General features: G+C 25.4%; 1 protein-coding gene across 2 annotated transcripts; it reads right to left on the bottom strand.

The window, feature by feature from the left end:
• Positions 1-5648: 5648 nt before the first annotated feature.
• Positions 5649-15442, bottom strand: LOC134829601 (tyrosine-protein kinase hopscotch). Of its 2 annotated transcripts, none has more exons than XM_063842765.1 (9): positions 15136-15442; positions 11124-11591; positions 10398-10556; positions 9477-10348; positions 8473-8950; positions 8127-8413; positions 7188-7825; positions 6317-6681; positions 5649-6254 (listed from the first exon to the last, which is right to left on the bottom strand). In XM_063842765.1, exons 2-9 carry the CDS (start codon positions 11519-11521, stop codon positions 6080-6082), a joined length of 3372 nt encoding a protein of 1123 aa, XP_063698835.1. In that variant the 5' UTR covers positions 11522-11591; positions 15136-15442; the 3' UTR covers positions 5649-6079. The 2 variants fall into 2 exon arrangements, with proteins under 2 accessions (XP_063698835.1, XP_063698836.1); XM_063842766.1 differs by having other exon boundaries at positions 9477-10336.
• Between the last annotated feature and the right edge of the window lie 3 nt (positions 15443-15445).

Genomic DNA, 15445 nt, shown 5'->3' with positions numbered 1-15445 from the left:
TTTAACAAATTTTGGTCATTCATGAATATTTTAGATGTTTTTATGTTATCTACATTGAGATTTGATTATTTAAAATTGATCTGAAAGTAATTCAAGTTAAAAATTTTAACAAAAAAAAATTCATAAAAATAACCGTCAAAAATTTTTGAAAAATAATTTTTAGGAAATATTTTTATAGAAGAAAATTCATGTAAAATTTCGATTTTCAACACTTTTTAAAATTAAATTGGAAATATTAAAAAAAAAATTTTGAAAATTCCTTGAAAAAGTAAGGAAAAGGACCAAAAAATGGTCAATTTTGATGAAATTTTTGACTTTTTTTTTTATTTTGCCCCATTGGATTTTCGGCTTTTGAAATGGGGCAGGGGACAAAAACATAGAAAAAAATTTGGAGCGGCCTTAGTTTAAAAAAAAATTTTATTTTTTTTTAATTTTTTCTTAAATTTTGAAATTTATTTATTTTTGATTTCAAATTTTATTCAATTATTTAATTTATATAATTTTTTACCTTTTTTTAAATCTTTTATATTATTGAAAATTTTAAATTAATTTAAAATTTATTTTTTTTAATTAACAATAAATTAATTTATTTTTTTTCAAATTTTTCTTGATTGTTGAATATTAATTTTTATTTTTTCCTTTTTATTTTAAACAAATATAAATTTTAATTATTTTTTTTCCTCTTTTTTTAATCGAAAAATTAAATAATATTTTTATTATTCTTATTATTTATTTTGGAAAAATTTGTTTGGAATTTTATAAATTATATAGAAGACGTTTTTGTCGTTTTTTAGAGCGCCTCTTAAAATTTGCGTCTAAATTTTGAACTAATTTTTTTTTAATTTTTTAATTTTAATTCACTGATAAATCTAAATTACAGAATTAATTAATTAAAATTAAATTAAAATAACTAATTTCTTTTGTAAATCTTTTAAATCAAATTTAAAAAATAATTACCTATTTAATTTTTTTTTTAAAGTCTTTAAACTTATTTTTTTAATTCTCTAAAATTAACAGAGGGCGCTTTTGTCAAATTATAATAATTTAATTAATTAAAAAAAATTAATTATTTTTAAATCAAACTTTTAAATAATTTTTAAAATAATTAAAAATAAAACAAATTAATTTAAAATTATTAAATTTGACAAAAGCGCCCTCTTTTAATTTTTACAAATTTTAAAAACAACTAAATTTAGTTCAAAGATCTTTAAAAAAATTTCTTTTTAGTTTTAAAAGTTCTTTGACCGTCTCATAATTTTTTTTCTATCAACTTTATAAAACTTTCTATTCCTCAGAAAAAAAAATCGAAAAGAGGTTCAAAGCACGTAACCAATAACAATAATTCATCGACGAAGGAAAGGGCAAAACTTTTCGGACAAATAAAAAAAACTACACAACTCCGCCAAAAAGAGAAGCTTCTCTACAACTGCAACTGGAAACCATCGTTATTAAGCATTTATCATCCCTTTTTGTCTCTTATTATTTACTCGAATGTCCATAAACAACACAGAAATATGGACCGAACAATTTCACCGTGCGTCGCCACACAATCCTTTCATAATTTCCCTGAAATATATGGATGGCAACGAGAATAGGCGACAAAAAAAGGCTGAAACTGGATTCGCACATATGCAAAGAGATATTGTCCTAATAACAAAAAATATGAGAAAAAGTGGGAAAAATAGACAAAACACACACGAAAAAAGCTACGAACTCCGAATGAATGCGAGACACAATGAAGGCAATAATATTATGCAAATAAATTTTTGTCACGAATAAATTTTACTTTATTGTAGTTTATAGTTTGTGGTCATAATATATATTCTAACCTCCGTGTGTGTGTTTGTTTGTTTGTCGAGGTTTTTTTAATAGATGTGGCTGTTTCTTTTGTGTTACTTCGACTCGTAGCTCGTGTGTTTGCCAAGCAGGTATATTACATATTTTGTGATGCTTTTTATCATACTTATAACTTTCTGTCGAGAATTTGTACGAAAAAATTGTGCCTTCTGTGTGTTTTGCGGTTGTAAAAGATGATATAATACGAAATTGAGTAATAAACTAAAATTAACGTGAATATTGCTGCTGGTTATTGTTGTTTGGTTATGAAATAAGGAGGAGGCAATGACCGATAAACAAAGTTTTTTAGCTTTGATTTTTTTTTTCTTATATTATTAAATTTTTTTTTATTTAAAAAATTTAATTTATATTTTACAATTAATTTAATTTAATTTTTAGAATTATAAAAAAAATAAAAATCATAAGAATTTATTTAAAGTTTTTTTTTTAATTTCCTTTTAAAATTAAAAATATATTTTGTTATTATTTTTTTTTTTTAATTTTTTTTTTCTTTTAAAATTTTATTCAATTATTTAATTTAAATTATTTTTGTACCTTATTTAAATTTATTTAAAATTAAATTTATATAAAATAGATTTTTCATAATAAAAATAAATGATTTTGAAAGGTTTTCATAACTTTTCGTTTTTTCTATTTTTTCTTAAATTTTATAATTTTTTTTTATATTAAATAAAATAATTTATTAAATAAAAAAATTTTAATTATTTTTTTTTTCTTTTTATCAATAATTTTATATACGAAAAATTAAAAACTTAAGAATAAAATTCTACTACAGCGCCCTCATAAGATCGACGGCAAATTCTCGTACTACCAAAGACGCATACCAAAATTTAATTAAAAACCAAACAAAAGTTCCATCGCTGATGAAAAGAAATTCGCGCTAACAATAAAACAAGAGAGAGAGCGGCACATTATTCACACAACAAATTTTCCATTCAAACAAATTTTTCTCTTTTTTCGCCCAAGGTACTCCCATCATTAGATTTTCAACTTTCATGTATCAAATGGGACCTTCCCATATAAGCCTATATACCAAAAATCACAAAATTGACCATAACGGCATGAAAGAGAACTGTTAGAGACTTCATTCAACCGCCAAAAGATGCGCCTTGAAATCCGAACAAAACATGGAAGAAAATCATGAAAAACTATGAATGAACATTGTGCAACTTTTCGTTTTGTTTTACGAGTTTCATTCATTTCGTAAAGCGATGTTTTATGTGCAAAAAAAAATAAAAGGAGGAAAATTAATGACACGAATTACGCTTTTTCTTCCAATTTTGAGCTTCCTTCGTTTCTTGCACCATTCCCCAATCATTGATTAGCATTTATCGTCAGATAAATCTTCTCTTCTCAAAATATAAATAACCTGCATCATTATTGTTAATGATATTTTTTGTGCCTCGATACGTCACTCGAAAAAAAAAAACAAAAGCAGATGTGATGTGTGCTTCGAAATATGACCCAATAAAAATAAAAATGATGAAAAAAGAGAGACGATGGTGTCAAATTTAGCTATAAACTTTCTTATCTATAAGAGTTTTTAGCAGCAGTCAATTTTGTGATGATGATGTTTGTTGCCCTGAAATAAAAAAAAGTTGAATTTATATTTAAATTATTTTTATAAAATAAAAAAAAAATTAAATTAAAAAATTAAAAAAAAAAAAATTTAAATTAAAAAAAAATTATTTTATTTATTTTTAATTTTTTTCCATTAATTAAGCATCTTAAAAAAATAATTTAAAAAAAATTAAATTAATTAATTTATTTTAATTTATTTAATTATTTAATTAATTCATTTATTTTAATTTTAATTAAAATTTAATTAATTAATTTTAAAAAAATTAATTTTTTTTAAGAAATAAAAAAATACAAAAAATAAAAAAATTAAAATAAAAAGATTTTTTTAAGACTAAATTTTTTTTTTCTAAAGGAGTAAAATTAATCGCTTTTCAAACCATCAAGTGTCGTCTTTACGCAAAAATTTTACAGTCTCCTTAAAAAAACATTGAAAAAAGGACCGGAATGACATCAAGTGACCCGACGACGTCGTTTATCTGATCAAACTTCCTCCTGCAAGACTTTCACCTCTGCCATTTTTCTTCTTCCTTGCCAACAAATAAATTTTATTTGCGACGAAGAGGAAGGATTCAGGATGAGCTGTACAAAAAAATAAAGAGAAATATTTGTCATTCGTGTCATCCAATTTATTACTCACTGAATTCAATAAATAAATTTATCGCACGATGATGGGTCGTCGTCTATTTTTTTATCATCATAGACTTTTTTTTTTTTGTTTTAAACACTTTTTACTGCTTGGGTTGTCACATCGCCCAAACACTCCGAAAAATTGGATTGGGATCCGGAAATTATTTCATTTGAACGCATTTTGTATAAATTTTTATCCCTTTTTTCCAGATATTTTCAATTTAGTTAAGATTCAGTCCGTTAAATCATTTCCCCTCCGACAGCGACAGCAACTTTTAGCTAGTTTTGCGTTCGTCAGATAATTAATCATAATTTTCCATTGACATTGCTTTTGCTCGTTAATGCGACGTGGTTAATGTTACTTCTTGTTTTTTTTTTGTTTTGAGTTTCAGGAAAATGACACGACTGTCTCTCGCTCCATGAACAAATTTTTGACGAAACAAGAGAAACTAGGTGAAAAAATAAATTAACAAAGTCACCGGAAGTCGAGGAAAATAAATTATTATTAATGTGATGTGAAATTTGTGCATGAACAACAACAACGAGGAAGTTAAAGTGTCATTTGTGTTTCGTTGTGTCTTTGTTGAGAGACATGTTTTGTGATGAATTGGAGTTTATTAAACTGAAATTTGTGTTATGAAGTAATATTGTAAGAGTATTTATGAAGAAAATTACTTTTAAAATTGATTTTTATTAATTTAAAATGTATTTAAGAAAATATTTTAAAAAAATTATTTCTTGTAATTTTTTATCAAAATTTAATTTAAAAAAAATATAAACAAAAAAATTAAATAATTAATTCAATTAAAAAAATATTTTTAATAAATTAATTGATTTTAAAAATAATAAAAAAATATATATATTTAAATAATAAAAAAAATAATTAAAAAAAAATATTTTACGTTTGGTTTTTTCATTTATTTTTTTTTAATAATTTTTTTTTATTATTTAAATGTTTTTATTTTATATTTAAAATGTATTTAAAAAATTATTTCTTGTAATTTTTATCAAATTTTAATTTAAAAAAAAAATAAATAATTAATTTAATTAAAAAAAATTATTTTTCATTTTGTTTTTTTTAATTTTTTTATTATTTAAATATTTTTTTTAAAAATTACGTAAATTAGAAAATTAGAAAAAATTTAGATAAATTAGAAAAAAATTTATTTAAATTAGAAAAAAAAATTTTTTGTCAAATTTTTATATCAATAAAAGTACTTTTAGACTTAAAACTCACAAAATTTTAATAAAAAAAAAACTTCTATGAAAAAAATTAAAAAAAAACTAAAAAAAAAAATTAAATTAAACTAAAATTTTTATTCAGAATTATACTAAATTTTGTTGAAAAACCTGCAAGAAATAAAAAATAACGGTTCAAATCTGATGTAAAATTCAAAATTATTGCAACTTCGTTGCATGTTTTAAAAATCCATACCGTTATCATGTAACCAAATATGGGTCGTTGAGATATGAGGCCTAAACAATTCAAGTCCTTTATAACAGTAGAAATAAAATTCTTTTTTTTTTTAATTTTTTATCAACATTTAATTTTTCTTCTTTTGTCCTATTTGATATATTTACATTTTTTAAATTAAAATTATAAGATTTAGTAAGAAATATCTACAAATATAAACTAACTTGCACTTAAATTATCAATTTTTAAACAAATTTGTGTTAAATTAATTTGTTAAGTTGGCTATAAAAGATAAAAAAATTTCTATTTTTAAGTAACATCGAGTATGATTTAAAGCAAAAAATAATTAATGTTAAATTCATTTTTTCATCTTTTTTTCATTAAAGGGCACTTTAACAATATTCATCAATATTGGGAACCATAGACATCAGGAGTTTTTAAAATTCACAATTTTCTTGGCTTTTTTATAAAAAGCGCTCAGTTTTCAGGTTTTTCAAGCAATTTTTTTGTGTAAATTGTTTTTTAAGGGCACATCTATTAATTTTAGTAATTTTATGACAACTTTTCCATGCATTTCGTATTTAGAGCTAAAAATTCGTCTTAAAAGCACGTGTAGCACTTGTTAAACTCGACATCATCATTGTGACTTTCGATAATTTTGTCGATCGTGATGAGCAAATCAGTGAAAGTTGGTCTGCTATGCGGATCGTATTCCCAACACGGATCAATTATTTGTTCAAACACTATTTCAGGGCAGTTATCAGGGCGATCCATGCTAAAATTTTATTTTAAAAAATTAAAAATTTTATTTTTCATGAAAATTGTGAAATTTCTTACCGTCCTCCGTCTTCTAAAAATTTATCAAGAGCGAGCGGAAGTTGAGTACTGCGATCAGCGCCCGTATATCGATTGTTTAGTTTTTCATAAGGCTTTTCGCCGCACGAGAACATCTCGAAAAGTACGATGCCAAAGGACCAAACATCCGATAAACTCGAAAATTTGTTATGGCGAATGGCTTCGGGAGCATGCCACAAAATGGGCAAAGCGCGATCTGTCGTTTGAACGCTGTAATAATCGTTTTCGGAGGTAAAGCGAGCGAGTCCAAAGTCGGAAATCTTTACGCAATTGTCACTTTCGACGAGAACGTTGCGTGCTGCCAAGTCACGATGAACAATTTGTTTTGTTTGGAGGTATTGCATGCCCTGAAAATGGAAAATTTGGAGGAAAATTAATTTTTTTGATGGATTTTAGATCAAAAAATTTGAGCAATTAAAAAAAAAATTTACATTTTTTTTTAAATAAAAAAAATTTAAATTGATTTTTTAAAATAAAAAAATTGAAAAAAATTTTTTTTGAAAATAAAAATTCAAAAAATTTATTTTTAAACTAAAAAAAAGTAATGAAAAATTTTATCAATTTCGGAAAATAGTTTTTTAAAATGGTTTTTTTTAAATAAAAAATTAAAAAAAAAAATGATTTGTAAAAATAAAAATAAAAAAAAATTAATTTAAAGAAAAATTAAAGAAAAAATTAATTTATGAAAAAAATGAAAAAAAAAATTAAAAAAAAAAAATTTAAAGTAAAAAAATAATTAAAAGAAATAATTTTTTGAAATAAAAAAATAAAGTAAAAACATTTTATGCAAATTAAATAAATTAAGACAAAATTTTTAAAATAAAATAAAATAAATAAAAATTGAAAAACTCACACTTGCAATATCTTTGGCAAACTTCATAAGCTTTATCGACTTAATTTTCGGTCGATTTATCTTCAAATAAATATCAAGCGACTCATTTTTCATCAATTCCATCACAATAACCAACTGACAACTAAACTCCTTGTACATCAAAATCTTCACAATATTCGGATGGTCCAATTTTTGCATCAATTTCGCCTCTTGCAACGCTTCATTCAACTTTCCTTTGCCCGATGTTGGCAAAACTTTCAAAGCAACGGACGTCATTGTCTCAGTTTTGCCGTCGAGCAACGTTCCTTTGTACACTTTTCCGAAATTTCCCTCTCCGATGACCGTTTTGAAGGTTATCGTGTCGTTATCTATCGTAATAATTTGGTTCACGAGATCACGTTCGAATTCTTCTGCCTCATGCACGAGGAAGGGCTGAAGAATTTCATCGCCCGATGCCATCGCGAGCGAATTCATCGAGGAGTTCATGGAATTGAGCGAAGAATGGGAGTATCCGTTGCCATTTGACATGCTCGGAAAATGATCCGTGATGAAAGTGTCTTCGGTGCGAACACTTCCGCTCGTGTAATTGGTCTCTGCTTCGCTAATGCGGTAATGGCGTTCAGTGTTTATCTCGGAATAATTGCTGTCGATGCGATTTCCTAAAAGAAAAATTTGAAAAAATTTTTTGAAAAAAAAATTAAAATTTTTTTATTTTATCTATTTAATAAAAATTTAAAAATTTTTAAAAAAAAAAATTTTTCAAAAAAAAAAATTATTAAAAAAAAAATTTTCTTTAAAAAATTAAAAAAACTTTTAAAAAAAATTTTTGAATAAAAATTTAAAAATTTTGATTAAAACCTAAAAATTTTTGAATAAAAAATTAAAATTTTGGTTAAAACTAAAATTTTTGAATCAAAAATAAAATTTGATTTTTGATAAAAAATGAAAAAAATTACTCACTCGCTATCGTAAGTCGTGAAAGAACAAATTGAGTTGAGAAACGTTTATCCGGGTCTTCATCCCAACCTTCTTTCATTATATCCCAAATTTCTTTTCGATCTCGACACTCCTCAGGGGGACTCAATCTCGAGCCATTTGCGAAAAATTGCACCGGATTCGGGATATTTATATCTGCGCCATGACTAAAAATCTCCCAAATTGTCGTCGCAAATGCCCAAACATCAGTCTTTACATCGGTTTTTGCCTTTTCCAAATTCTGATAATGTTCGACAGGGATCCATGGCATACTAAAAATATCAAAAAATTATCAAAAATTGTTAAAATTCTCAAAAAATTTCAAACTTACTCTGAAATATCGTACAATCGAGGCAATCCCGGATCTCCTAATTTTACAATTAGACTAGAATTTTTATCGTAACTCTTCACGAAGACATTACAACACCGAATCCTTCCGTGAACAATTCCCGAATCCTGCAAATAAAGCACGGCTTTTGCGAGGCATTGAGTTGCGTCGATCAAATTTATCGTTGGCACGCGTTGTTGTCGTTGCTTTTTGTCACGCAAGAATCTTTTCATGTCGCACTGATAACTTTCGAGAATGAGACATCGATTGTTGCTTTGTAGCGTGACGCCGTACAAACGAAGAATGTCCTGCGAATCGATATTTGCCCACAAATCGGCGAGATCCATAAAGCCAGAGAGAAATTCTCGTTCAAGCGTCAGTTTGAGATATTTAATTTTGCAGTCGATGCGTTTGTTTGTCGGCAAGAGGAGATCAGCTTGGCATTCAACCATGCGATTGAAGTCGATATCGCGACCCGTTTCTACATAAAAAAAAAATAATAAAAAAATTATTAAAAAAAATTAAAAATTATTAAAAAAAACCCTATTAAAAAATTTTATTAACTAATTATTTTTTTATTAATTTTTAAATTAAAGAGAACTTTTTAATTAATTTCATATTTTTTTAAATATTTTTCAAGTTTTTAAAATTTTAAAAATAAAAAATTAAAAATAAAATTTTAAAATTAATTTATTTAATTTAAAAAATAATTAAAAAATAAAATTGAATATCAAAAATAAATTTAAAAAAAAAATAAAATTCTAAAAAAAATAAAAAAAAATCTGTTGCAATAAAATCTTTAAAAAAATAATAAAAAATTAAATTTAATAAAATCATAAAAATTTTTTGCTCAAAAAATTTTTGAAAACATTTTTTTTTTTTTTGAATTATTTTTTTCTATTTTTTTCTTATTTTTTTGATATAAATTTTAAAATTACTCAAACAATTTTTTTATATTTTTTTTACTTAAATTTTTTTTTTTAAATAAAATTTAAACAAAAACTTACGTTTATGCAGCAACAAAGACTGTTTATTAATTATCCTCGGCGCTCGATTTTCCATTGCATTAAAATCCTTCACCTTTTCAATCGCTTGTAACGTCTCAGGCGTCGCACAAAGCAACAATTTCACTGGTTTATCTTTCTCTGAAATCGGCGAAAATCTCAAATGCGTTTCTCCGGGCGGCAATTCTATACTTTTGGCAAGTTGATCGAGTTCATTGAACGTTTCCGTTGTTCCATCGCGTTTGTGAAAGATGAATTTTGTGCCTTTTTGTACGATTTTAAAAGTTTCCGGCTCGTTTCTTATCACAATGTCGATCAAAAAGTGCCCAAAATTCTCCTCGCACTGTCGAATGATGTAATTTCCAGTCTTGAATCCGTTTCTCTCGAGTTTCTTGTATGAAAATGCGCCGCCAACGGGCCCATGACACTTCATCTCAAGTAATTTGTTCAGCAGAGGCGATGGATAATCGTTGCAGATGTTATAGGTCCATTTTACCATCAAACGATAATAACCCGCGACACACGTGATCAAACTTTCACGAATTTGCGGATCTTTTATCGTGAATTTCATCGGATCTCTGCTCCTGTTCACAACGAGAAGGATTGTCGAGTTGTCGTGTGTGTCGTTCATGATGCTGATGACGTCTTCCATGCGATAATGCTCGCACGTGTCCTTGTACGGGTAGAAAATTCGAATTCCCGGTTGCTCCTTATGATGCGGCGTGACTTGAATCTTGATTTGAACGATGCCTCGATCCGTGTATCCGTGTTCCGGGAGGTAATTACTCTCAGCGACGAAGGTTTCCGTGAGATAATCCGGCGCGATTTTGTGAATGTCTTTCAAATATGCCTCGCGGATGAAGCTGGAAGGGAAACTTGATGAGTTAAAGGGAAAAATCCGTCGAAATTGGGGAGAAAACTTACAATTTATCGTGCGATTTGTGCTTGATGTTGTCCAAAAAGCTGTAAATTCGTCGTTTTACGAACAGTCGATGATGTCGTTTTATGTGACGCGGTATGTAGTTTTTGTAATTCCGTTTGAGCTCTTCTTCAGTCGATTTGCGTTCGATTAATTCTCGATACCTACAATGAAAAATTTGAAAAAATTAATTTAAATAAAATAAATTTAAAATTAAAAAATTATTGTTTAAAAATATTTAAAAAAAAATTTAAAAATTATAAAATAATTAAAAAATAATTTAAAAAAAATTTTAAAATAAAAAAAATAAAAAAAAATAAAAAAAAATTTTTTAAAAATTAAAAAAAATTTTAAAAAAAATAAAAAATAGGTATTTAAAAATAATTTTAAAAAAATATTCATAAACAAAATATTTAAAAATTTAAAAATAATTAAAAATAAATTAAAAAAAATAAAAATAATTAAAAAAAATTAAAATAATAAAAAAATATTAAAATAATTAAAACAAAATTACAAAATAATTAGAAAATAATTTTAAAAAATTATTTTAAAAAGTTAAAAATTATTTTAAAAAATACATATTAAAATTATTTTTAAAAAATTAAATAAAATTTAATATTAATTTTAAAAAATTTAAAAAATTTTAAAAATAATTTTAAAAAATTTTAAAATAATTTTTAAAAAATTGTAAATAATTAAAAAAAAATGTAATTATAAAAAATTTAACTCACATATCAGTCGTACATAATCCCAAAATGCGATTTGTAAACTCCGAATAATCCAATCCGGGCATTTCTTGCGCCAACAAGTCATGTCTCACTTGAAAATAGTAATAATCGTACGCTTCTTTGTCCAAATCGCTCAATTTTCTCACCGGATCAAGTTTAAATCGCAATCTGAACTCATATTGCACATTTGGGTCGAGTTTCTTGCATCCGGGCAACCATTGTTGCGAATCCGCGTATCGTAAACCAAAAAGTGTCTCGACAATCGGCGTAAAATCATGTTGGATGCACAAACGACGACAAACCTCTTCGCATGTCTCGTCCTTTTCATAACGCACAATCTCAAATTCGTTCGTTGTGTAGTTGAATATTTTGCTGCTCATTCTCATCTGGTATTCGGGCATCGTTTTGTGTTGAATTGTTGTTTGCTTTCGTTGATTTGCGGGTTTTTAGGCAGGCAAATTCATTGTTTTTCTGAAAAAATAAAAAGAAAATTAGATTTTTAGGAAATCTTTATAAAAAATAAATTAAAAATTGAAAATTTCTCTCAAGTTTTGAATTTTTTATTAAAAATAAATCAATTTTCGACAATTTTTGTTTCATTTTTTATTAATTTAAAATTTTCCATATCCCATTCTTCCTTCGTTAAGCAATTTTTGACCAATTTTGGAGACTTGACGATCCCAAATTTGTCCAAAATCCCCAAAATCTCCTCTAATCTCTCACATTTGAACTTATTTTTGAACAAATAAACCTCCATAAGTCCTGAATTTCTTCCAATTATTCCTTCCATATCGAAATCCAACATCGAATTCCCCCAAATTGAAATAACTTCCAACTTCTTTTGCTCTTTCAACATGTCATCAACTCTTATTATGCTCATATTTCTCATTCTCAGCTCTCTTAACTCCTGTATATCAGTAAAATCGACTTTCATATGAGGAATATTTCCATTAGAAATCCACAAACTCTGCAAAGAACGTAAACCACGAAAGGCATTTTCTCCAATTTTCTTGAAAAAATTAAAATCCAAATCAAGTTCAATGAGATTTTTACAAGCGACGAACGCAAAATCTTCAATTTCTTCCATTTTTAGTTGTTTTGCTTCGAATTGAATTAAATTTGGAAAAGCTTCACAGATGCCAGAGGTTAAAATTGGAACAACTCCGTATTTGGCTAAAGTAACATTTGTTACTAAATCTGGTTTTGATGCTTCCGGTTCAATTTTAAACACGTTTCGAGTCAAATTCAGCCCTCGCAGGTAACATACAGTGCCCTCAAAGTAAATGGTGCAATTTATTTTCACTCCAAACACATTTGAAATGCTCAAAATAAACCAAAATATTTTAATTTTTAACATTTTTTCGAAATTTTATTTAAAAACGTCTCTTTTTGTCAACGAAAAAGACAAAACTGATAATATTATCGCAAAAAAATTAATAAAAACCTACTTTCAGATTTTTTTAAACGTCTTAAACGACTTTGTTTATAAACAGAGACGACAAATCAATAATAATGATTATTAATTCATGAAAACGATTAAATATTTAAAACAAATGATGAACGAGTATCATTTGCATTATCAATTTACATTTTTTAAAATATAAATTGCAGTCTAAACGGCGTCATATGAACTGAAAATTGTCTTGAAATCAAACATAAATAATAAAATAATCACTCACTTGGGTCATAAACTCACTTTGCGATGCAATTTTTATGATTTACGAAGAAATTAAAGCAATTTATATCAATTTTTATTGCTTTTATCGCGATATTGAACTTAATTTTAATTTTTTCAAGTCTGGATGAATTTTCACACCTTTTTAAAAAAATTTAATAAAAAATAAATTATTTAGTAAAACACATGTTCGACATGATATTTTTACATTTTAAGTGTAAATAATAATATTTACTGAAAGTTTGTGTGTTTTTAAGTTTTTTTCTCTCTTTGAATAAATTATGATTCAAGACAAAAAACAGACAAGGAAGTTTTTCTGTCTGTTTTTCTAAATAATTTCCGTTTTATCGAGTGAAAAGATAGTTTTGAACTGAGTCCCTTCGATGATTGTTATTGTCGATCGGCAGAACGTTTGCGTGAGTCAATATTGGTTCACATACTATAAAATGATTTGAAAGAGTATCATTTCAACTGTCATAATATTTATATGAAAATTAAGTACGACATAGTATAAAATTATTAAAGGGAAGAGGTAAAAATAATATTTTTTATTGTAAAAAAAATTATTTTTTTTTTAATTTTAAAATTTGCTCTTTAGAAGGATTTCTGATTTATATTAAAAATTTTTAATTTTCTTAAAAATTTTGGCTTTAAAATTAATAAAAAATTATTTTAAATAAATTAATTTTTTAATTAAATTTTTAATTGAACTTCTTACTTTTAAAAAAAAAATAATTAAATTTAAAAAAAAATAATTTTTGATGTAAAAATATGAAATTAAATTTTTCGTTGATTTTTTCATAGATTTAATATTAAGCTAAATGAATAAAATTGAAAAAACATAAAAAAAAATATTTTTTAAAGAAAGTTGATATATTTAATATTTTTGAAAAAAATTAAAGTTGAAATTTATTTTTAAAAAAATTATTAAAACTTAAAATAATTAAAAATTAATTTAAATTTCTGCTCAATTTTCTTATAGTCATCCCACAATATTTAGACAATTATTAAATACAAAAAAAAAAATAAGGAAAAATTCTTAAAATTGTTTTTTGACCGATTTTCATAATTTGAAATTTTATTAATTTTATTAAAAGTTATTTATCTTTTGAAATTGTTATTATTAACTGAATTAATAAAAATTAATTCTAAAATAATTTATAAAATAATAAGAAAAATTAAAATTTTTAAAAATCATGAAAAAAAGAATTTTTAATTAAATAAAAATAATTTTTTATGTAAAAATATTAAATTAAATTAAATTTTTACATTTTCATTAATTTAAAATTAAAAAATAAAATTCATAAAAAATAAAAAAAAATGTATTTTCAAAGAAAGTTGACATTTTTTAATATTTTTGAAAAAATTAAAAAATTTTTTAAAATAAATATTTTCTGCTCCATTTTCTTAATTATCATCCCATAATGCGCAAACATTAAATACAATATCAATTAAATCATCAAACAAGCAGTTGTTCCTCGTTGTTGATAAGGTAGACAAACATTTATTTTTATACAATTTGCAAGCGACAACGCTGTATTAAACACATTGATTGAGGTTCTTTCGCAAATTAAGTGAATTATTGATGACTTGGGAATGTCTCTTCCTTGTGTCGAGCAACTAACTGAACGGTAAACTATACACACCTCTTTTGCGACATTTTTTGTTTCGAAACTTTGTAATCATTCAGCAAAACGGTTGACATTTCGCCGGAAAAAAAACTTTGTTATCGCATGTGACGTAAAAATTATGCAAAAAAAATAAAGATTTCCACGAATCGTCAACCGTTTTTTATGGAAATGAATGAAAGTTATTGAGAAATTTCAGTTTTATTTTTATAATTTCAGATTTCAGGTGAGATTTCGCAAAAAAAAAAATGTCAATAAAATAATTTTCTTATCAAATCAGGAATTCCATAGAAAAAAAGTGATTTGTGATCAATTTTTTTTCCTGACAAGCGATAACGCGATGGTTTAATCGCTGAACTCGCATGTTTCATTAAACTGCATATCAAGCGCATACTTTTGCGTTGCCATCGCGCATCGTAATCATTTATTTAGCAACAAATTACAACTTGTTTGATTCCTCCTCCGAATTTGTGTATCGATTTGCATGCATTATTTAGCAAAGAATGTTCACCTTTTCGATTTTACGCGATTTTTCGTGTAAACAAAGCGATTTGTTTACATTCCGCTGCGAAAAAAAATATTACAAAGCGAATTCTTTCACACACACTGCGAAATCTTCTCTTTTTTATGCTAATGAGACACTTTACAAAGCTTCAGTTTTTTTCTTTCCTCTTTTTTATGTTAAATTTCACTTAAAATCGGCAAAACTTACATTTTCCGTTTTAATTTTTCATTTGATTGCACATTTTTTGTATTTTTTAAGGGGAATTCTGCCAGAAGTTCATTTAATCAAGTCCGCAGTTTTTGTTTATTTAGAAGTCGGAAAACAAAAATGGACGAACATTTTTCACTTTTTGTCGATTTTCTCTTGATCTTTTTATTTTTTTGAGGGTTTCTTGATGCGTTGAGCGATTTTGTGATGAGCTGCTTTGGTTTTTTGTTGATTTTTTTGTGTTTTATTCGGCGATAATGCGATTAAATTAATAGAAAAATATTCGAAAATAGCTCTACATTTTTAATAA

The sequence above is a fragment of the Culicoides brevitarsis genome, chromosome 2, assembly GCF_036172545.1.
Source record: "Culicoides brevitarsis isolate CSIRO-B50_1 chromosome 2, AGI_CSIRO_Cbre_v1, whole genome shotgun sequence".
Classification (NCBI taxonomy): Eukaryota; Metazoa; Arthropoda; class Insecta; order Diptera; family Ceratopogonidae; genus Culicoides; species Culicoides brevitarsis.
Note: the sequence above shows the minus strand (reverse complement) of the source record. Positions and strands in the feature narration are given on the sequence as shown.

What these genes read in the sequence shown, in the direction of transcription:
- LOC134829601 (XM_063842765.1), bottom strand. Translation starts at nt 11,521, where the DNA reads ATGCCCGAATACCAGATGAGAATGAGCAGCAAAATATTCAACTACACA. An exon ending in TTCACGACTTACGATAGCGA is followed by an intron (nt 7,826 to 8,126) that starts GTGAGTAATTTT and finishes TTTTTCTTTTAG; the next exon opens with GAAATCGCATCGACAGCAAT. An exon ending in TTGCCAAAGATATTGCAAGT is followed by an intron (nt 6,682 to 7,187) that starts GTGAGTTTTTCA and finishes TTCCATTTTCAG; the next exon opens with GGCATGCAATACCTCCAAAC.